At 34.7% G+C, this 22,735-nt stretch overlaps 1 protein-coding gene across 3 annotated transcripts in view; it reads left to right on the forward strand.

The window, feature by feature from the left end:
* The window catches only part of Dock11 (dedicator of cytokinesis 11), a 186,108-nt gene that overhangs the window by 127,511 nt on the left and 35,862 nt on the right, over window positions 1-22,735 (forward strand). For 2 of the 3 annotated variants that reach the window (XM_046420908.2, XM_046420910.2), the window contains 10 exons: window positions 57-132; window positions 838-947; window positions 3,102-3,213; window positions 9,004-9,070; window positions 10,409-10,456; window positions 11,952-12,094; window positions 13,422-13,537; window positions 15,064-15,201; window positions 19,096-19,278; window positions 22,078-22,191. In XM_046420908.2, the coding sequence (XP_046276864.1) occupies window positions 57-132; window positions 838-947; window positions 3,102-3,213; window positions 9,004-9,070; window positions 10,409-10,456; window positions 11,952-12,094; window positions 13,422-13,537; window positions 15,064-15,201; window positions 19,096-19,278; window positions 22,078-22,191 (1,107 nt within the window). The remainder of the gene's footprint in view (window positions 1-56; window positions 133-837; window positions 948-3,101; window positions 3,214-9,003; window positions 9,071-10,408; window positions 10,457-11,951; window positions 12,095-13,421; window positions 13,538-15,063; window positions 15,202-19,095; window positions 19,279-22,077; window positions 22,192-22,735) is intronic. The other variant, XM_046420911.2, reaches the window with a different exon arrangement.

The raw sequence follows: 22,735 nt of genomic DNA on the forward strand, positions 1-22,735 counted from the left end.
TTTCTCTTGCTAGTGTACAAATTTGTTTAATAATACAAGAATCATATTCTGTTCAGGCATCCAGGGATGAGTTTCCATGTGGCTTTACTTCACCTACGAATAGAGGGAGTCTGAGCACTGAAAAAGACACTGGTAATTTTAAAATTATACATTTAAAAATTATACATTTCTTAAGTATTTTGAAATGTACCCTGTAGGAGAAGGAGGAGGGTAGGAAAAGAGAAGGTTACTGGGAAATGAGATCAATCAAGTTATCTTATGTGCATATATGAATATGCTTAATGAATCCAATTATTAAGTTTAATTATGTACCAATTAAAAAGTGGAAAAATGAAATGTACCCTGTACTTCTGTAGCTTTGAAATATTTCTAATAAAACTATATTATCATGATCTCTACTAAAGTTGAATTAAAAATATGATTCATACTTGCCTCAGTTGTCTAAGTTTGTTTAAAATGTAGCTCAATATTCTTGAGTAAATAGAAGATAATGATTTCCCATCCTGTTGTCTGTCACCAATTTCGGGTAAGACACTACCTTTTTCTGGGCCAAATTTTTCTTTCCTATAAAACTGTTTCTCAAATTACATGGCTTTATTTTATGACTTCCAAGGAATTTCTTACAGTTTTATACATAGCAAAGTGTTTTAAGGAATAAAAAATATTTTTTTAACCTTCACTAGCTTTCTTCTGGTGTTTTGATGTAAATTTCACATTTTAGATAACCAACATTGGTTCCCTATAGTATAAGTTTATATAAATTAATCTAATACTTATTTTAAAAATATACTTGATGGTTTCTCCTGTTGCTAACAAGAACTTGGCTCTTTCCCCTAGCCTATGGGTCTTTTCAAAATGGACATGGAATGAAGAGGGAGGATTCAAGGGGTTCTCTCATCCCAGAAGGAGCAACAGGATTTCCAGATCAGAGCAACACTGGTGAAAATGTAAGAACTTTAGTATGTAGAATAACCCTAGTGATTTGTTAGGCTAATATGTTTCTTTTTATATAAATATGCCACTCTGTAAATCTGTAAAAAGCATCCCATAATTCTTTGATATTTTAGCAGTCCCTTCCTACCTTGGCAGCTATTATTTGAGTATCTTTTTTTAATAGTATGAAATTTTATTTGTTAATTATTTACTTGTATATGTTTTTGAGATGGGGCTCTATGTTGCCCAGGCTGACCTCAAACTCTAAGATCAAGCAAGAGATCATCCCACCTCCATCTTCTAAGTAGCTGAGACTAAAGGCATGTAGCATCCTAACTGGCTTACTTGAATATCTCAAACTTTTTAAAGGGAGTAAGGAATTCATCTTTAAGCATTCTGAGTATCTCCTTTAACCATAGCACACTGTAGCCTGTTCCAGAGAGGGAAAATTCAAGTTTAAAATATCTAATGTGCCTTATCATTTAAAACAAAGCACATACAATAGAATTGATTCAGCCTTTCATTTCTTTGCTATAATGACATTAACTTGAGAGAAATAAATTTAGGTTGAGAAATTGATGGTCTCAGACAGAGTCCTACCATCACTTCATTCGAATGTTTTCCAACTCTTCCATCAAGTTGTTTAAAGTATAACATTAAAGTCTGAATTGTGTGTCCCCTGAGCAGAGACTGCATTTTAGACCTGTAAAGTTTTGCTATATTGCTAAGTAAAATCATAGAATAATAAAATTAGAGTTGGAAAGGGTCCATAAAAATAATACACTCAAACACTTGGTTTATAAATGAAAATTAGGGATTGTAATTTAGAATAACCACGCAGCTATGATAGTACCATACCCAAATCCAGACTTCTTAAAAAAATTTTAAAAAAATATTCGTTTTAGTTGTAGGTGGACACAGTAACCCTTATTTTATTTTTTTTTAATGTGGTGCTGAGGATCAAACCCAGTGCCGCACGTGTGCTAGGCTGTGCTAGGTGAGCACTCTACCACTGAGCCACAAGCCCAGCCCCCCAAATTCAGACTTTTAACTTCTATCTCTTTATCTCCTCCTATGTTAGTCATTCTTAAGTATGTATTCGAATCATATGGGCAACATAATAAAAATGGATGGCTGGAACTTACCCCCAGAATGAGGGATGGAACCCATTAGGTCTGGAACAGGGCCTACTAATTTATATCTCTTAAGTTCCTAAGTGATGCTGATACTGCTGGTTGACAAGCACACTTTGAGAACCACTGGACTACTTTGAACCTTTGAGTAACTGTAATTTATTCACAATAGGTCCTACATCATAGCATTTAAAATTATGACACCAGACACTGTTAGAGGCAAGGGAAACAAAGTCAGAGCAGTTAAATGAGTTGCTATTAGTCACATAGCTAATAAGCAATCAGCACCTAGGTCTGTTATGTTCCATATGAAGGTTCTTCCTTAGGAAATCCTACCTTCAGAGATGTGTATCCTCAGTATAGCTCCACTGAAAGTATTGTTTTTTTTTTTTTGTTTTGTTTTGTTTTTAAAGTATTGGTTTTTAACAAGGGTAAATTCTTTAGGAGATAACTGATATTCATATAAATCCTTCCATAAATCAGCTTTTTGTCATGATTAACTTCTGATAATTTCAATAGATGCCATTAAATAGTAGAACCATCACTATTTTGTAGAGGATCTAATTTTGAGGCATTACTAGTCCTCCTTAGTATAGTATCTTATCATAAAATCACTAGCCAATTTTTTAGACAGATTAGCTGAACACTCATTGAAGGGTGGAATTTAATAAACTCTAAATAGGAGTTCAAATTAAAGTTAAAATGTTTGTTTTCATATACGTTAAATTAGTCCTCTATATAAGTTATTTTTCCTCAAATAGCCACATGATTATTTTTAAGTGTTGCTACCAAAATACAAGCATATGGGAATGAAACAAACATAGTATTCAAGACAATATCTTTTTGGAGACCCTAAGATAATTTCCAGTGATATTAGTAGGTACTCTATCAAAAAAGATTCAGCCTGTTTACCTGCTAGGTGTGATGTAAGTTTTTTTTTAAGTTTTAAATTTCCCATTAAAAATTAGTTATCAAGCCTATGCCCATGGAAAATTATGCTATAGTATTTCACAATACACTATCTTTATATTACAGACCCGACAGAGTTCAACAAGGAATAGTATATCCCAGTATAACAGGCTGGACCAGTATGAAATCAGAAGTCTCTTGATGTGCTACTTATATATAGTAAAAATGATTTCTGAAGGTGAGTTACCAGCATACTGAACAAGGCTCTGGGTTCTATCCTGAGGGGAGCAGGGGGAGATATCTTTGCAGATTCAAAATAAGTTTGTTACTCATACAGGTTTGATTCCTTGAAATAATTTAAAAATAATTTTATAAATTATAAAATGATGCAATGTTTTTAGAAGAGCTAAACATATTTTCATGCAGTGTATATGATTCATTAAATGACCAATATAACAGGAATGGAATAATAATACATAGTTCATATTTAACACTTTAGCTTTTATTTGACCCAGGATTTGAAAAATCAGAAACAAAAAGACAGGAAGGGTTTTCGGAGGGTAACAATGCCATTGTTATTTTGCAGTATCACTCTGTGGTATTTTCTGGTATCGGGTTGTTAGGCTGATTTTCTTCTTGATGGACACTATATTATTTACATATTCTATATGATGGAACATAACCAAAGGATTTTTGTAAACTGCATGTCCTGCGAAAGTAAATTCAGATTATCTTATTCTCAAATGGCACATATATTAACACAATTCCCTGCCTCTTCTTCCTTTTCTTAATACTTTTGTTTAAAAAAAAAGTATACAAGAATAAAAACAAAAGCCACCTGGGTTAAGCATTACACAGTGCATACATGTATTGAAACATCACATAATGCCTCATAAATATGTAAATAATAAATAAAGCAAAAAAAAGGCACCTGGTTCAGATCAACATATTATCTTATATTAAGTTTTTTCCCCTATTTTTTTATTTAAAAAATTTTAATATTCTTTTCTGTTACTGGGGACCAAACCCAGGGCTTTGCATGTTAGACAAGTGCTTCACCACTGAGTGAAACCCCTAGCCCATATATGGAAAAAACTTGTGGCACTGGGGATTTGAACCCAGGGTCTCATGCATGCAAAACATGAACTCTGCCACTGAGCTACATTCCCAGCCTATTTTTATTTTTAAAAAAATTTTAATAGATATTAGCTGCTTTAAATATTTTTGTAATAATGCAAGATACATATACATAAAGCAATACAAAAAAGACATAAAATAAATTGATAAGTCAACTATCTAGAGAAACTTTACAATAAATTCTTAGCTAGATATGAATAATAAATTGTAAAGTACATTAATAAAATAAGTAACAATCTTTAAGCTTTATGAATGTACTAAATTGTAAAAGTAAAAAGTCAGATCATATTGAAGCTATGTGATGGGTGTCCAAGTGTTGGGAAAGAAATAAAGGAACAGAATTTTTACCACCAGTGTTATTTCATTCCAAGAGATAATGGATAAAATCACAACATACAGTTTTTGTCTTCCCACAAGATTAAAACTGGGAGAATATGGAAGTTGATTGCTGATATTATGGTTTTTCTTTTTATAGCCATGAGAATGTTCTAAAACATTTAATCACATTTGTGATAGTTTCACAATTCTGGATATACTATAAGCTACTGTATTGTAGACTCTTTAAACGGTAATTTTATAGTAGAGGAATTCTCAGTAATTTTTTGTAATGACACCCAAGTAATATATGCATGAAAAACAAACTGAATAATAAAATGTCTGGATACCACTACAGCCCAAAGAAAGCAAGAATGGAAGAGAGAGAGAGAGACAGAAAGAGAGAGAGATAGAAAGAGGGAGAAAGAACAGAGAAAGGAGAGACTTTGTAGTTCTCCCCTCCTCCACTTCATTATACATACACACACACACACACATACACATACACCATGCATACTATGCTAACCAGTGACAAGTCTCTGGCTGCATTTTTTTTAGATGTCATGGGTAAAACCATGACTGTTTTATTTCTTGTGACCTTTATAGTTCCTCTTCTCGTAAATGTTGATCTTGCTTGCTGTCTGCCAAATATTTTGTCTTTGTTAATTATGTTTTTCTTTCTTCTGTTCTTGCTTTTTTATTTTAAAAAAAGCACATTTTCAATAACTTTTATATAGTCTCTGTCATTAACTTGTATGTAGTCTCTGTCATATTTCCTCTTTTTCCTTTGTATGTATAATGTCATGCTGCTTATCTGTAAAGTCATGTCCACTTTATTCTGAAAGATGCTTCTGGATCCTTTTCAATAGTTCATTCTAGTCACTTTTTCTTGTTTTGTAAATATTTTAGTTATTCTATATGCATTTAAATGTTGAGTTCTTATGAGTTATTCTCTTCATGGTCTCTTTTGGCTTTCATTATATTTACTGTGTCATAAACAGTTGTAACTTTAACATCAACAAAAAGATGATCTGCCTGGACACTTTCATGTGGAAGTAGAGGAATTCTTAAGAATCAATTTCCTTCTGTATTTTAAGCTTCATTTTATTAATTGACAATAATTAACTATTTTAAAGTCATTTACCAAACATTTTTCAGATCTTAACTGTCAAGAGTCAGGAGTTATCAGTTACATAGTCTGAATTGACATGAAGGCTGTCCTCTTGAAAAATAAAACATTTGCATTGAGAGAGATTCCCCTCATCGGGGAATCTACTTCTTTTTTTCTAACTGTATCTTGGCTTTTCTTTTCAGTGTAGGCCCCAAGAGGGCACTCTCCAAATCAGCTTGAGGCTTAACTGTGGCATACCCTGCATTTGTAGATTCATTAGCATTCTGTGGAGCAACTTGCTCACAGGAAGGCATCTCAGTACTGCCACCTCTGTCTGAAAAGCCAATGTTGTAACAAGGAATAAATGCTGATCTTTTTCTCCCACTAGATTTTGAAGTATAGTCAAAAGGAAATACATTCAAGGGGAGTGTTTCCCTTTTCTGTGTAAAAGGAGCAAACACACTTCTATCATAACCAGGCATATTTTCCTCTGAAGTTTCAGATACTATCTGAGTAGGTGCACTTTCTCTTGAGGAAACACTAGAAAGGCTCCAAGAGAATCTAATCTCACTTTCACGATTTTGTGTGGAAGCCTGTTCTGTGGCAATTGTTTCATGTTTCCTTTTTGGCTGGCCAACCTTTTTTTCAAGAAGGCTTGTGGCACCTTGAAATCCATCCCTCTTTTGAGAATCAAATGAAGATGTTAAAGGAAAACCTGAAAATGACTTCAGGTAGGCAGTGCCTCCTTGCGTGGGAGGCTTGCCATCATTAGAGGGAGTTTTCTCAAAAGAGGTCTCTGGCACTTCAAAGAGGTCTTGACTACCAAATGGAATTGGAAACTTTGGACTCTGTTCCAGTTCCATTTTACTTATAGGTTTCATCTGTTCCTTATGTGGTTTCCTTACTGGTCTTATAGGAACATGCACCTGAGTTAACTGTGTAGGCTCCCTCACTGAAAAAACTGGTTTAGTCTTTTGAGTACAAGGAATGAAATCATCGTCATCACTATCAGAAAAAGAAATATGAAACTTTGGCTGGCTCAACTTTACTCTTGCAGAAAGTCTTTTATTTTCTTCTCTTAACTTTTTTGTTTCTGCATTGAGCTCAGCAATAAACCTAAGATTTTGTTGTTGCATGTTATTAAATTCTTGCTGTAGTGTGTTCCTATATGCTTCATTTATTAAACAGCGGTCACATGTTTTTGCATTTAACTGGTCTTGCAAGTCGTGAATGGTAGTATTGAGGATGTCATGCTGTTCGGTCAACTCTCTAATTCTGGCCGTCGAGCCTGACCGCCTTCCGTCTGCTATTTGCAACTTCCTCATACTCGTTAATTTTGTCTGTAAATGGTGCAGTTCTTTATCATGGAGCTCTTTTAGCGTTAGCCATGTCTTTTTAAATTCATCGGATGACAAGTCACATACACTAAGCCGCACTTTATCTTTTCCTAAAGACTTCCTATCATCTCCCCTCTGTCCTCCACCCTTGTTGCCTGCCTGCATCATGTTTCCCGGATTTGAAACAACTGAATTAGTCCCAGTGGCTTCACAGAGAAGCTTAGAAAATGGCGGAGGAGCAGCTGAGTATAGAGTACGACGCCTCAAAAGTCACCCCTTCCACCCCATAGACCTTCTTAGGAGCTGCTTTAGGGCACAGGTGTGCGGGTGGGTATTCAGGGGTGTACCGAACATACCAGTTCTTTTCTAGGAAGGAGGCACAAAGGCTTTTTGTTGGGAAAAGCTGTTGTGCCGAAGAGGGGAGCGGGAGCCTAGGTCGTCTAAATGGCAACCACAGGCTGCCAGTTGACCAGAGACCGGAAACCCATTGAATTCTGGGGGAAGACCTAGCTCCTAGGGGCAGAAAGATACCAAAATGCATTGTGTGTGTGTGGGGGGGGGGACCGGAAGTCACTTCTAGCTTAATTTCTAAACCAAACCAAATTTAACTCTTAACATTTTTTATTACTGATGATTGATATTTTGTAATCGTTGAAAACTATCAGTATAGTAAAACAACTGGAAGTGGCCAAGTCAAAAGTCCACAAAGTCCCTAATCCCCTTCACCCCCTCCATAAAGGCAACATTGTTTCATCTTCCATCCCTGTCTTCTGAGGTCTATAACTAGGTTGGAAATTGAGTCGTTTTCTTGGTTTTTGAGAAACTTAACAAATTTTTGATGTTGAGAGGAGGGTCTTCTGACACCATTAGCTATATCAGAGTAGAATAAAATGGAATTGAAAGTTAAGTAATGATAAGGTTTTAACATTTTTAATTTCTTTTTTTAAAAGGATCTTAGTGGTAGCGCTGGGGGGTTGTGGCTCAGCAGTAGAGCGCTCGCCTAGCATGTGCGAGGCCCTGGGTTCCATCCTAAATAAATAAATAAAATAAAGGTATTGTGTCCGACTACAACTAAAAAATAAACATTTTTTTAAAAAAGAATCTTAGTGGTGTGTTGGGGAAGTAAAGAAATGGATAAAAAGAAGTATATATGATTTAAGGGATTTTTCTATCTGAAATAGTTATTTCAAAGCTAGATAAGTAAGTAGAGAGAACACCAGAGTTTATAATTTAAAGGCAAATAGATGGAAGAAAGAAAATAAAGCTTAAAGCTCTTAGACTTTTGGATTCACAGAGCCCTTTGCATAGCAGGTAAAGGCTCCTCTCCTCAGAAAAATGCACACAAACTCACCATCTTGCATAAAATTTTGAGTTCATTAAAAACCCCAGGTCTAGCTGGGCAAGATGGCATACACCTGTTATCCTAGCAGCTGGGGAGGCTGAGACAGGAGGATTGGGAGTTCAAAGCCAGCCTCAGGAACTATGAGGCTGCTAAGCAACTCAGAGACACCTTGTCTCTAAATAAAATACAAAATAGGGCTGGTGGTCGAGTCCCCTGAGTTTAATCCTGGGTATCACTCCCACGCCCCACCCCCTAAAAAAATAAAAGCAAAACAAAAACTCCAGGTCTAAAATACAAACATAACTTCCCTTCCTTTGGCTTTAGGAATAATGTGGAGATTGATATAAACCATCCAAAAGAACATTTACAAAGGAAATTTGGGAATAGATGGGTATAGTAGCACATGCTTGTAATTCAGCAACTCAGGAGGCTGAGGCAAGGAAGATGGCAAGTTGGAAACCAACCTGAGCAAGTTAGCTAGAACCTGTCTCACAATAAGTAAAAAGGGCTAGGGATATAATGCAGTGGTATAGTGCCCTTGGGTTCAATCCCAATCCCACCAAAAAAAAAAAAAAAAAAAACCTAGTGTGGAAACTGAAATACTTAGATTAAATGGTATATTTGCAGTTAATTCAAAAGGAAACTGATGAGCACTGGGAAGGGAGAGTGTATAGATAAAATTGTGAGTCAATAGGTTGTTGAAGCTGGATTATTGGTACTTGGGGATCTCACTGTCCTATTTGCTCATTATTTCAACATCTAATACTTTATTTGATCCATTTTCAGATACTCTCTTAACTTACTGGAATAAAGTATCTCCTCAAGAACTGATAAACATCCTTATACTTCTAGAGTAAGTTACATTAATTTATTTTAATAAACTTTCCCCTTATTTGGGGGATTTAAATGTTACCATTTTTTGGTTTTCAACAGCTTATTTGCTAAAAATGTAGAAAATGTTAAATAATTTTATTAATACAGAGGCTGGCATTCTTTACCCATAGATAGAAGAGAAAATATGAAGATGGAATACTTGCAGTATTACAGAAAATTAGCTAATAATAGACTGTCTTCACAACCCTGCCTTTCTGTGATCTGGAAAACTAGAAGTGGTATCAGCTGTCCTCCATCATTTACTTGGAGCAGATGCTGGTTTAATGAGCAGCTTAAATGATTGGAGTTTATAATCTGTACTCTTATGTAGAGCTGGGTAATTCTCACTTCATAAAGACACTTGGATAAAACTAGTCTGAAGATGGGAAGTTGTCTTATATTGTATGCTGAGCTATTTTTTACATCATTATTAAATGCTAAAAGAAAAATCAGAATGAAATGCAAAAAATTTTTACATAAGTAGAACACATGATTTTATGTGCATGTGCAAAACACAAAGTGAATAATCAATGTATAATCACTTGATTTAAATCTCAAAATTTTGCAGATAATTTCTGCAGACTAAACAACAGTTAAGATTTTTGAAAAACACTGTAATTATACTGAAATATTTATTAATGAAAATATCTGATTTTGGGGGTTTGCTTCAAGAAAAGCAGAAGGAGTGCGAGTTCAAAGCTGACCTTAGCAATTTAGCAAGACCCTGTCTCTATAAAATATAAAAAAGGGCTGGGGATGTGGCTCAGTGGTTAATTGCCCTTGGGTTCCATCCCTGGTACCAAAAAAAAGAAAGGCAGAAAGTAAGGAGGGTGAAGGAAGATTTTGTTCAACCTGGGCAGAGGTTGAACATGAATGGCCATAATAATTGTAGAAACTGGAGGTATTTTAATGCCATTATACAAAATATAGACTATGCCCCACTTATAGGGCTTAAGAATTATTTTTATGTTAATTACTATGTTAGATACCTTTGCTATATATGTTACAGAACACAAAGGATGTTTTGCATTATCAGGGTTTTATTTAACTTGTTATTAGAATTGTATATAAAAATGAGGTAATTTGGTGCTGATGTAACTGTACTGAACAAATTTGGAAGGGTGTAATATGAGTACCAAACAAATTTTGGGAAGATGTAATATGACAATATAAGTAGTTGTATGGTATTTTTGTAAAAATATATTATAATATTATTTCAGTAGATAATTCTTTATTATCTCATAACTTCTGAATATTGTATGTTAAATTTGTAGCAGAAGGTACTATATTACTAACATCCTATTGTTTCCTTTTCTAGAGTATGTTTGTTTCACTTTAGATATATGGGGAAAAGAAACATAGCAAGGTAATTTCCATACCACTGCAGTATCCACTTTTCCTTCTCTCCCAATAGAGGACAATCTCATTCATGCCATGTGAAACACAGATTATTAATTTTAGGTCAACATTTAAGACATTCATGATTTATTTAGCATTTCCCAACTTGATATTTAAACTAATGAGAACTGATTTTTAAGTTTTTAAAAGGGTAAGGACTAGAGCAATATGGAAAGTTTATACCTTACAAGTTCTCTATACTTAAAACAGTTGCTTGTCTTTCTTTAAGGACTTCAAAAGGGGCTAGATACAGGTGAAGGTAGAAAATCATAAAATCAAGACCATTTTAAGATGTGTTTTTGCCTACAGTTTATCAATTTATCATCTCAATTACTAAGGTAAATAGAAATATCCCCAGTAGTGATTGGGACATATATTATATATAATTTATTTATTCTTTTTGCCTCTTAAATTCTAGTGAAATAAATACTTAAGGAAATGTTTGCAATGCCCCAAGGCAAAGGAAAATGAAGGGTACTTAAGCTTATGTCAGTAATACAAATTTTAGGAGTAGGGATTACTCATTAAAAGAACTCAAATACATGCTTTGTTTTGTTTTTTTTAGTGATCATGATTTTTAATTTTTTATTTATTTATTTTTTTTATTGGTTGTTCAAAACATTATAAAGCTCTTGACATATCATATTTCATACATTAGATTCGAGTTGGTTATGAACTCCCAATTTTACCCCAAATACAGATTGCAGAATCACATCGGTTACACATCCACATTTTTACATAATGCCCTATTAGTAACTGTTGTATTCTGCTACCTTTCCTATCCTCTACTATCCCCGCTCCCTCCCCTCCCATCTTCTCTCTCTACCCCATCCACTGTAATTCATTTCTCTCCTTGTTTATTTTCCCTCAAATACATGTTGAATTTCATAGCACTTCCAAAAATCAAAGACTTTTAGATGGGGTTTATTGCTGCATCTCGAGAACATTAACGATGAGGGTTCTACTTTCCACCAGTATTTTTCCATGACTTAGAGCTGATATGACCATTATTAAAATAAGCCTTAGCCTCTAGGATTCTGCCAGTTTCCCACTATTTTTATCAGACAAAGTTTTCTTCATTAGTTCATGTATGACCCAGTTGTACATTTTAAGTGGAACTGTAACATTATAGGAAAACAAAAATTGAGAAATCTTAGCCACAGCTTTTCTTAGGTCCTGTGAAAGAAATGAAACTTTTTGGAGTGTTGTTCACTCCGTCCCAGTATTTTTGATGAGAAAGGGAGAAATGGGAGGCTCTTTCTAAATTCCTTACTTGCATTCTTATAATATAGACTGTTTTAAAGATTCATTAAAACTTCATACAATTTCCTGTGATACCTCCTTGAATGCAAGTAATAGTTGATACAATATTGAGCATAGTAGTATGTTTATATAGAAATTATATTTTGGCAATGAAATATGTTATTAAATACTTTAGTTCCTAATTGTAAATTTTATTTTAGGGTACATGATGCCTGGCTATCAAAACACTTTGGAATAGACCGAAAATCACAAACTATGCCAGCGCTTCGAAACAGATCAGGAGTAATGCAGGCCCGACTTCAGCATCTTAGTAGCCTTGAAAGTTCTTTTACACTTAATCACAGTAAGTGATAATATATGTGGGGTACCCATGTGAAGGAGCTGTGTAATGTTATTCAACCCTAAGTCCTGGTTTAAATCACCAATATGATTGGAAAGTTTTTTTCCTTGTATGGATATGTTTCCATACCTCTGCTATATACTTATATATAATCGTTTCATCATATATGACTAGTCAGAAAATATGCATGGAATTCTCAACAATTATTTTTTTGTGTGTGTGTTGCTCATGGTCAAACCCAGGGCCTTCTACATCCCAGGCAAACACTCTACCACTAAGCCATATCTCTAGCCCAGAATTTTCAACAATTTAAATATGAGTAATTTAAAAATTTTTTCTTGGTATTAAAGAAATAAATTTTTTTCCCTTGGAATTGCTGTTTTAGTCATATTTTGGTATTGGATATACTTTTATTCTGCTGTTAAGCTTTAATGCAAATATTGACATCTCAATAAATGGTATGTATACTATTTGTTTTGTTACTTGTTCATTTAATGATTACAGAACTACATATGCTGAGTTCACTGCAGAAATCGACTCTAAATTCCATTTTGGCAAAGTTATATTTCAGACAAGTTGAAATATTGACAAGGTAAATAGGACAAGGAGAGAAATCTTGCCCAACTGGGAAGCTGGAGGGTTATATAAATTGAAGCTATCCTCTGAAAAATAAATATTAATAAAAACTCAGAATAAGAAAACTTTTGTTTTTGTACAGTCGTCTGGAGATTTCAGAAAAGGAAGCTAGTGAAGCTGGCTTAGTGGTATGGTCTAATAAAATAAAATAAAAAAGGATGTTTTTGGCAGATAAACCTTAAGATGATAGATTAAGGACCTTTAAAATTACAAATGTTAAAAGTTTCATCTTCTTGTGAAAGTATAAAGAACCTATTCTTTCTAATTTAGAAATAAGTCTCATATCATTGGTAATCAAAAACACCTTACCATAGAGCACCACTGTATATATGTAGCTAAATTTTTGTGGGTTTCTCATTTTTGCACAAATAATTAGTGGCACAGTCTAAAATGCCTCCTACGTTATTTTCTAGTTACATTACCATAGATCATCACTGAAATCATGCTGCCAAAGAATTGCACACCTAATTGTGTGCTACAGAGCTGTTGATAAAGAGGTTATGTGAACATTTAATGAAATTATTAAACCGGACGATATTTGATTAAGGAATAAATGTAGCGAAATCCATCAGGTCTGCTGGTTTTGCAAGCCTCCTTTCTTCTTTCTCGTCTCTCTGAGTCTTTGAGAAGTCATTTAATACCATTATGTGATTCTCTGTGTTGGACTAAGTTTTATTTACTTTTTAAATCCCAGGTTCTGCAACAACTGAAGCAGACATTTTCCACCAGGCACTTCTTGAAGGCAATACTGCTACTGAAGTTTCTCTAACAGTATTAGATACCATATCATTTTTCACCCAGTGCTTCAAGGTAAAGATGAAGGATAAAAATTCATTTGGTATCTTACAGAGAATACATTTTATAATAACTAATTGGAGACCAGATAAGCGTAGTGAAAAGGGCTGGTCTGAGCAGTGAGGTAATGTGGAAGGCAAACCTAGTTTGGCTACTGTGTGACCTTATGAGGTCACTGGGGACTTTCTTGTCATCCATAAAATAAAGGAATTGAACTAATTGGCTCTTAAGTTCCCTTCTGCCTCTTAAATTCTATTATTTTATTTTCATGGTTAGAAATAGTTTTCTTTCATACTTTGGAATATCTAATGATTTTAGTGGAAATTATGAGTAGATCAGTTTGCCCAAAGATCCATTGTGATAAGATAGATGCCCTGTCAGGATAGTTGATGTCCAAGCAAGCTGACTGGCTTCTCTAGTCAGAAGGTTTAGTTTTTTCTCAGATTTTTGCCTTTCAGTGCAAATTATTATTGCTATGATTTTAATAAGAGGGCAAAAGCAGTTATCTTTACAGAGTTGGTGAAAGGGCTAAAATGGGATAATGGATGCGAGAGCACTTTGAAAGTAAAAATTACACAAGTATAATGTAAGGTCTCCTTAGTAGGAAAATCTAAAGGAGGGGTGGTGGGAATCTTATTTGCATTCTCTTGAATTATACAGATAATTTTCTTTCCTCCTTCTCTAAGTATTTCAGTTAATTCCTTCAGCCATTTCATGTATCAGCAAGTATCACATGTTTTCTCTCATGTGGAATCTAGAAAATGAAATTTAAAAGATGATATGAAAGTAGAACAAGGGAGAGTAGATAAGATCAAATCATGGTACATGCATGTATGGAAATGCCACAGTGAAATCCATTAATTTATATAGTCAATGTTGTAATTACTATAATGTTAAAAACTAAAACAAGGTTCACAAACTAATAGATATTTCTGTACAATTTGCTGTTTCTTTTATGTCTCTTTATAAGAGGCACTTAAGTAATTTACATGGTCTGTTTAATTGTGATACCTGTTATTATCTCTACCCATAGAGGGTTTAATTTATCACAAATGTCTAAACATGTCTTATACTAGACATAGTTTAGAAAGTAAATTAGATAATAGCCTTAAAATGGAACTGGTATTTTTCCTTAATTCTTTTTTTTTATTAGTTGCTCTTTCCTTAATTCTTACATTATTAAATCTCCCTCAGAGAAGTACAAAGGTGGTTGTCTTGTGGTTATTTTAAATTTACTGATTTCTTAATTGTTATAGGTTCATAATAATACTCTTCCCATACCAGGTGTGTATTTTGCTATGTTGTATTAGAAAAATATTTTTTCATCTATTTTAAATGCTGGACTTAAGTATTCTAATTATAGCTTATGTAGTATTTGGAGATTTCCAAGTTGAAAAGATGGTACAAATAGTTTTTAATGACATCTGAAACTTCAAATAGTATTTTCATAAGCAGGTATTGGTGCAATCAGTTCTCTCATTCTTGATGGAGCATAAACTTAAGTTTTTCTGCAAATTGTATTTTTTTCTCATGTTTTGTAGAGCCAGCTTTTAAACAATGATGGCCACAATCCATTAATGAAAAAAGTATTTGATATTCATCTAGCTTTTCTTAAAAATGGACAATCTGAAGTGTCACTGAAACATGTATTTGCCTCACTGAGAGCTTTCATCAGTAAGGTAAGGACAAAAGCTTTAGAGCTGCTAGTAGCTGTTTTTTATGGAAAAGGAAAGAGGAGAAAGATGATTATTGTGATGACACAAGGAAACATCAGCTAATGAAACCATTAAGTACTGCCTTTGTAATTAAAGTACTAAACAACAAAATGCAAAAGAGGACTGGCAAGGAATCCCCTAAAATCAGAACCTGCTTTTGATTTCATCCTGTTACACATTTCCTATTCAAGAGTGCCATTTTCTTGCTGGTTGTCCTGGTACACATTGGTGATCCCATCAACTGGGAAAGCTGGGCAGGAGGATCACAAGTAGGAGGCCTCAGCAACTTAGCAAGGGTCTGTTTCGAAATAAAAATAAAAAGGGATGGGATTGTAGCTTTTTGTTAAAGTGTCTCTGGGTTCTATTGCTAGTACCTAAAAGAAACAAAAAGAGTGTTGTTTTCTTTTTCTCTAACTCTAAACTTAACCCCCTTTTTCCCCTTTGTGTGAGATTTAGAGATTGGACCCATGTACTCATGCATGCATGATGCCACTAAACTATACCCTTAGTCCAAGTATCATTTTCAAATTTCCAGATTTGCCAGTTTTTCTTTTGTCTTACTTCTTTTAAAAACTCTTACCATCTGGAAGTATATGAGCCATTAATATAGTCATATATAAGCACTTTGAAAGCAGGAACCAACTTTTTCGATGGTGGTATCTTGTATAGTATTTTGGAAATGATAGGTATCCTTCCTTTCAGTGCTACATTTTTTTATCCAAAATTAGAAATTAATTGAATTTGAAGCTTATTTTTAAGCTCCATTTATAATATAATTTATGAATAAAGAAATTTATGGAAAACTGAGTTCAACACAAGCATATTATAAGAAACTAAGAGAAAGAAATTCATAAGTAATTCATTTTATTGTCGGTAGGTACTTCTTGGATAGAGTATCTGAGGGCTTATTGTCCAATAGAGGGAAGCACACACATAAAAATACACTTCAATACCTGCACATAAACCAAAAAATAAAAATTGTATAGAAAACTAGGGTTAAACATGAGAAAAAGAGAAATGCTCTAATTTTGCAATCGTTTCTTTGCAGCAGTAGAGCTAAGATTTAGTATGGATTTAACAGAAAATGAAACTAAAGATGTAAATGAGGAATAGATCATTGTATACTCATCTCAAGAGTTGGACTTCATCTTTAGGCATCAGGTAGCCATGGAAAGGTTTTAAGCATGAAAGTAACACAATTATATTTGTATGAAGAGAAAATTGATTAGGGCCGGGTAAAATCTGTATAAAGTGATGGGGGAAGAGGGATTGGTAGCCATACCAAAGGCACTAAAAAGACTCATTCCTATGGGCTAGATAAGAGATGGGGCCCTGAAATAAGGTAGTGGCAGTGGATCTGGAGAGTCAAATGCAGATAGAAGACATGTTAAAAAAGAGAACTTTTTAGGATTTGGTCATCAATTTAGAGATAACATGATGTTGTCTTGGCTGATGGGGAAACATAGGAGGAAAACTGCATTTTAGGGTAAAAGTTAATGAGTTCTGTTTTGTAGACATGTTGAATTTAAGCTGTCTGTAATATATTTAGATACACAGTTCTTTGCTCCAGGGAGATCTGGATTGAAGGAGTAGGCTTAGTGTCATCTCCCACTCATCCATACTACATTTATCAAGTACCTTCTTGTGTCAAGTGCTGTACTAGGTTATGGAGATACAAAAGAAGCATACTCTCTGCCTTTAGGATACTTTCAGTGTTTTAGGAAGGAGAGAAAAATAAATAAAATAATTAGCAATTATAATAAGTTCTCGGAAGGAAATGGTGTGCAGGCATAGATGGTTGTCAAATTACAATGAGATTACATTCCAATAAATTCATTGAAAATATAGTAAGTCAAAATATAGGAACTCAAAAATGCCTTTAACACACCTTATTTATCGAATACCATAGCTTAGCAACACAGTATACTGTAGTCACATTTAGTTTTCCTCAACATCATGTGGCTGACTTGGAGCTGTGGCTCACTGTCACTGCCCAGTATCACGAGAGAGTTTCATGTCTCATATTGCTAGCGCAGGTAAAGATCAAAATTCAAAGTACAATTCCAGCTGAACATGTAGTACTTTTGCACTACCACAAAAAGTTGAACCATCCTCATTTCGGGACCGCTCATAATGGTAAACTTTAGATAAGTTATTGCTTGAAAAATGAGATTTGAAATGTGAAAAGGGCCCAGCCTTATGAAAGCTTCAAGAAAGAAGATTTTAGGTAAACAAACATGCATATGAAAAGGCCTTGAGTCAGGAAAGAGTTTGGAATATTCTGGAAACTAAAAGAGCAGTGTAGCTGGAACTTAGTAAAATGTGGAGCATCAGTGTATAAGTGGTAGTTGAACTCAACTCTTTGGAGTGGTTTAAATTACTCTGGAGAGTATGTACAGGAAGAATCAAAAAAAGAATGTTTAAGACCAGAACATTGGAAAGAAAGAAAACAGATGGGGTTGCAAGAGGAATCATTGAAGATGATGAGACGGAGGCGTCATGGAGGTAGGAAAAAGGCCAAAGAAAAGGGAGATTATAGAAGCCAAAGGACCAAAGTTTCACATTGTTATGAAATACAGAGTGGACAAATAGAAAACAAAAACGGTTCATTAGAATTGACAATTAGGAGGTCTTTGATTTTAGCCATTGCCCTCTCAAAGTAGTAAGTGATATGTATAGAAGACTTACTTTAGGGATTTACCATGCTATAGCTGTGCTCACCCTTATATGTTTATTTTTAATCTAGAGTATCTGATCCCGCAAGAGTTGGCTTAATTTTCTGAAAACATTAATGAGATTTCCCAACCAGAAAACATAATTAGGCATCTTTTGTTTACATGATATTGCACTTGTTGTTAAGATGAGATAAAGAAGGTAGATTCCTATGACATGGATTTAAACTCAAGGTTCCCAAGAAGTAATTTTGAATTGGTGGCCTTCCAGCTTCACACACACTGAAAAATACCCATTCTGTACTTTGGGGCAGCTTATTGCTTGCTTGCCTATACCTGTAAGCATGGAAGACTGTAACAAACCATATATACACACATACATACATAAACACACACACACACACACACACACACACACACACATATATATATATATATACACACACAGACATACATATATCACCACACACATATAATATACTATATAATATATAATCATATGATATACGTTATATATGTGTGTATATATATGTCTATAGTGTTTCACAAAGCATACTGAATACATTCTGAAGGTAACAAGTCTACTTGCCTGTTGTGGTAGGTAGTCATTTTAGTATTCTTTTTGCACAAAAATGTATGTGAACACTATTTATAAGTACAGGATGCACATGTGTGTACATATGCAGTTCATATTTTTTGTTAAAGGATCAAGTTTTATTGAATAGATTTCAACTATAATTTTCTCAGCACCTGGAAGTTCATAATATAAGGAACTGTGTAAATTTATATGCAAAAAAAAATAACAGTTTGTCTTTCCCATTTTTAAAGCCCCATTTGAGACCCATCATTCGTCATTTCAGGCATTCATTCTTTGAATACATATTATTGAGAACCTAATTATCATATATTTCAGACTATCTTGAGCTCTTCACAGGTCCCTAGCATTTATATCAATGCCTTTACATGTTATAGTACTGTACTGACTTGAATTGTTCTATCATCAACACATGTTGGTATTTATGTTAACTAATCCAGGCTTTCTTGAGAGGAGAGCCCCTCATGTTGATTTTTGTAACCTAAAAGCAACCAGCATAGTTTTGGGTGAATTTGTAATGGGGCACTTGACATTCAAGTGATTTTATGATTGAGTTTTCTGATATTTATTTCTGCTTTCCTTATTGTTTAGTTTCCTTCAGCCTTTTTCAAAGGAAGAGTAAATATGTGTGCTGCATTTTGTTATGAGGTTTTAAAGTGCTGTACCTCAAAGATTAGCTCAACCAGGAATGAAGCATCTGCACTTTTATATCTTTTGATGAGAAACAACTTTGAGTATACCAAGAGGAAAACGTTTTTGAGGACACATTTGCAGGTTAGTGAAAACCCAAAGATCCTCTTCATCATCTTTCCTTACAATCTTTAGGCTCTAACAAGATCAAGATCCAGAGTGACCCCATCCAGTATTAGGTCAGACATGGCCAGCCATCTAGCACTTGAATGTGGCTGGTTCAAGTTGAGATATGTTGAGACTCTGAAATGCACATAGGCTTTTCAAGACTAAGTATATAAAAAAGTAAAATACCTCACCAGGCATGGTAGCACATGTGTATAATCCCTGTTACTCAGGAGTCTGAGTCAGGAAGATCAGGAGTCTGATGCCAGCCTAAGCAACTTAGTAAGACGCTATCTCAAATTAAAAAATAAGCATAGCATGTTGGTGCACACCTGTAATCCCAGTGACTTGGGAGGCTAAGGCAAGGAGGACTGCAAGTTCAAGGCCATCCTTAGCAATTTTGTGAGTCCTGTCTCAAAGAATGAAAAGGGCCGGAGTTGTAACTCAGTGGTGAAGCACTTCTGGGTTAAATCCCTAGTAATCACCAATAAATAAAAATAAAAAGTCCTGGGGTGTAGCTCAGTGACATAGCGTGCTGGGTTCAATCCAAAGTATATTTTTTTTAAAAAGTAAAATATCTCAATTGTTTTATGTTTGATTTTTATGTTGAAAAGATATGTTGGATATATTAAATAAAATATGTTAAACTAAGTTTCACCTCTGTCTCTATCCAGTGTGGCTACTGGACAATTTAAACTTGCAAATGTGGTTCACATTATGTTTTCATTGGATTAGGCTGCATTGGATAAGAGTGCAGGCTCTGGTTTAGATGTTATGGGTAACCTGGAGCAAGTTAACTTCCTTAGCCTCTCAGTACCTTAATTTAATAGGGGTAAATATTAGTACCTACTTCATAGGACTTTCATAAGGATCAGATATGATGATCTTGTTAGATATTACATAACAGGTAATACAGTTTCTGTTTTTCATACTCTAGCATACTCACTTATTCATAAAACAAAAGAAATCAACCCAGGCCCAGTAGCATGCACCTGTATTCCTAGTTATGTGGAAATTTGAGGCTAGCCTGGGTGACGGAATTAGATTCAAGAGGGGACTGGGTGGAAGGAGGGAAGAGTCAGGGAGAGGAAGAGAGAGGGAGAAATTTCAAGATATATTTAAAAATGAAGACTTTAGAAAGAGATCCTGGCCTTAATCTGCTACTTATCTGCTATGTAATCCTAGGCAAGTTGTTATATCTGCTTAAACCAGTTTCCTCATCTGTAAAATGAGGGCAAGATATTTCATCTTGCAGGGTTATAATGATGGTTAAAAATTAAGTGTGTAGTGCCTGGCACATAGTAGACACTTATTACATGATAGTTATTATTCAGCACCTCCGTATTGTTGTGCTTACTTGATGAAACCACTCTGAACATAATCAAAATTGTCACCACTTAGTTTGGTAGGTCTTTTTGTAACATAGGAAATCAGAAGCAGCTTGTTGGAAAATGCCATTAACAAAGTAAATATTTAATAATAATAAAAATGATAATAATAAGTACTTCCTTTAAAAATCTGCCATATAATTACTTTTGCATACAAGAGCCAGTCAGCATTACACATTACTTGTTTTTTTAATATCTTTATTTTATTTTATGTGGTGCCAAGAATCGAACCCAGTGCCTCACACATGCTGGGCAAGCATGCCACCATTTGAGCCACATCCCCTGCCCCAACGTATTATTTCATATATTACTTGCTTTTATATGAAGTGTCACTTGAATAGCCACCTTCCTCCAAAATATTCTTCTGATGAGTGTGCCAGTGTGCCTCAAGTTCCCCATTAAGATCCATTCTTCTGGGCCTAAGAATTGGTTCTGTCAACTTTTTTATTCAAATACAGATGAAATAATAAATGTGAAGACATAGAACAGTGTCTGTCACACACTATTGCTTAATAGTGTTAACTAAGTCAGGCGCTGGGTGCATGCCTGTAATCTCAGTGGCTGGGGAGCCTGAGGCAGGAGGATCAAGAGTTCAAAGCCAGCCTCAGCAATTTAATAAAGCACTAAGCAACTCAGTGAGGCCTTGTCTCTAAATTGAAAATAAAAAGGCCTGGGAGTGTGACTCAGTGGTTAAGTTCTCCTGGGTTCAATTTCCAGTACCTTAAAAAAAAAGCTAGTATGATATCCTCAATCCTCATAACAACTCAGTAATTGTTATATTCCCCATTGCACAAATGAGAAAAGTGAGGTACAGAGACATTAAATAGATTTCCCAAAGCCACTTAATGAATAATTGATAAAGTCAAAATTTGACTTGAAGGCACTTTGACTCTAGAGTACACACTTCAGTAACTACTACTGTATCCTGCTTCCTAGGGTCAGTGATAAAGCTTCCAGCCATTAACAGTGTAGTGTGAATCTTTTTGGCATTCATCTGAGGTAGTCTCACAGACTAAAAGGTACCATCAAAGGCCATTGCTTAAACTGCTGTTAAATTGGTAGGTCTTGGCCAGAAACAAAGAAGGGAGCTGAGGCACTGGACTTGGGAGTCCAGCACACAAAAATAGACAAGTGAAAAGGAGTGAGAAACCATCAAATAAAAACATAATTTATTCTCAAGTTTGCTATAGCTTCTACCTTGCAAGCACATTCAAAATGGAGAACTAATGATCATTGTATCAGCTTTTTCTGTAAAGAATCATTCATTGAAGTATTTAATATGAGTGTGTCTGTGCTTATACAATGATATGAATTAACAGCATTTGTTCTAAATATAATTTTTTTTGAAGTTTCTTCAAAAAACAAAAATAATGTTTGCTTCTTCCCACAGATAATAATCGCTGTAAGTCAGCTGATAGCTGATGTAGCACTAAGTGGAGGATCAAGATTTCAGGAGTCTTTATCTATTATTAATAATTTTGCAAATAGTGACAGACCTATGAAGGTATGTACTCATGTTGAATAATAAATTAAAGCCACTTTCAATATCAGGTTTATGCTCCTAGAGTAAAATTGTTATTAAATTCAGAGCCATTGATAGTAGAGAGTGCATGTTGAATGTGAGCTTCACAGGGCTTCATCTTGTATACCACTGGATCTCTTTAACACCTAGAACACAGTCTGGTACGTAGCAGATATTCAGTATGAGTTGAGTAGAAGGATGAATGACTAGACTGTGTAAACGCAATTATAATGGCTAATAGAGTTTGAATATTTCTCTGGGGTTGATTTTTTTTTTTTAATTTTGGTACCAAGGATTGAACTCTGGGGGCGCGGGGGACTCGACCACTCAGAAACATCCCCAACCCTTTTTTATATTTAATTTAAAGACAGGGTCTCACTGAGTTGCTTTGGACCTTGTTAAGTTTTGCAGCTCACTTTGAACTCCCAATCCTCCTGCCTTAGCTTCTCAAGCTGCTGGGATTACAGGCGTGAGCCACTCCACCCAGCCACTGGGGTTGATTTCTAAGCCTACTCAGAAAATAAAT

Source organism: Marmota monax, unplaced genomic scaffold (genome assembly GCF_021218885.2).
Source record: "Marmota monax isolate L192 unplaced genomic scaffold, Marmota_monax_Labrador192_F-V1.1 WCK01_AAM20220418_F8-fsc00155, whole genome shotgun sequence".
NCBI classification, from domain to species: domain Eukaryota; kingdom Metazoa; phylum Chordata; class Mammalia; order Rodentia; family Sciuridae; genus Marmota; species Marmota monax.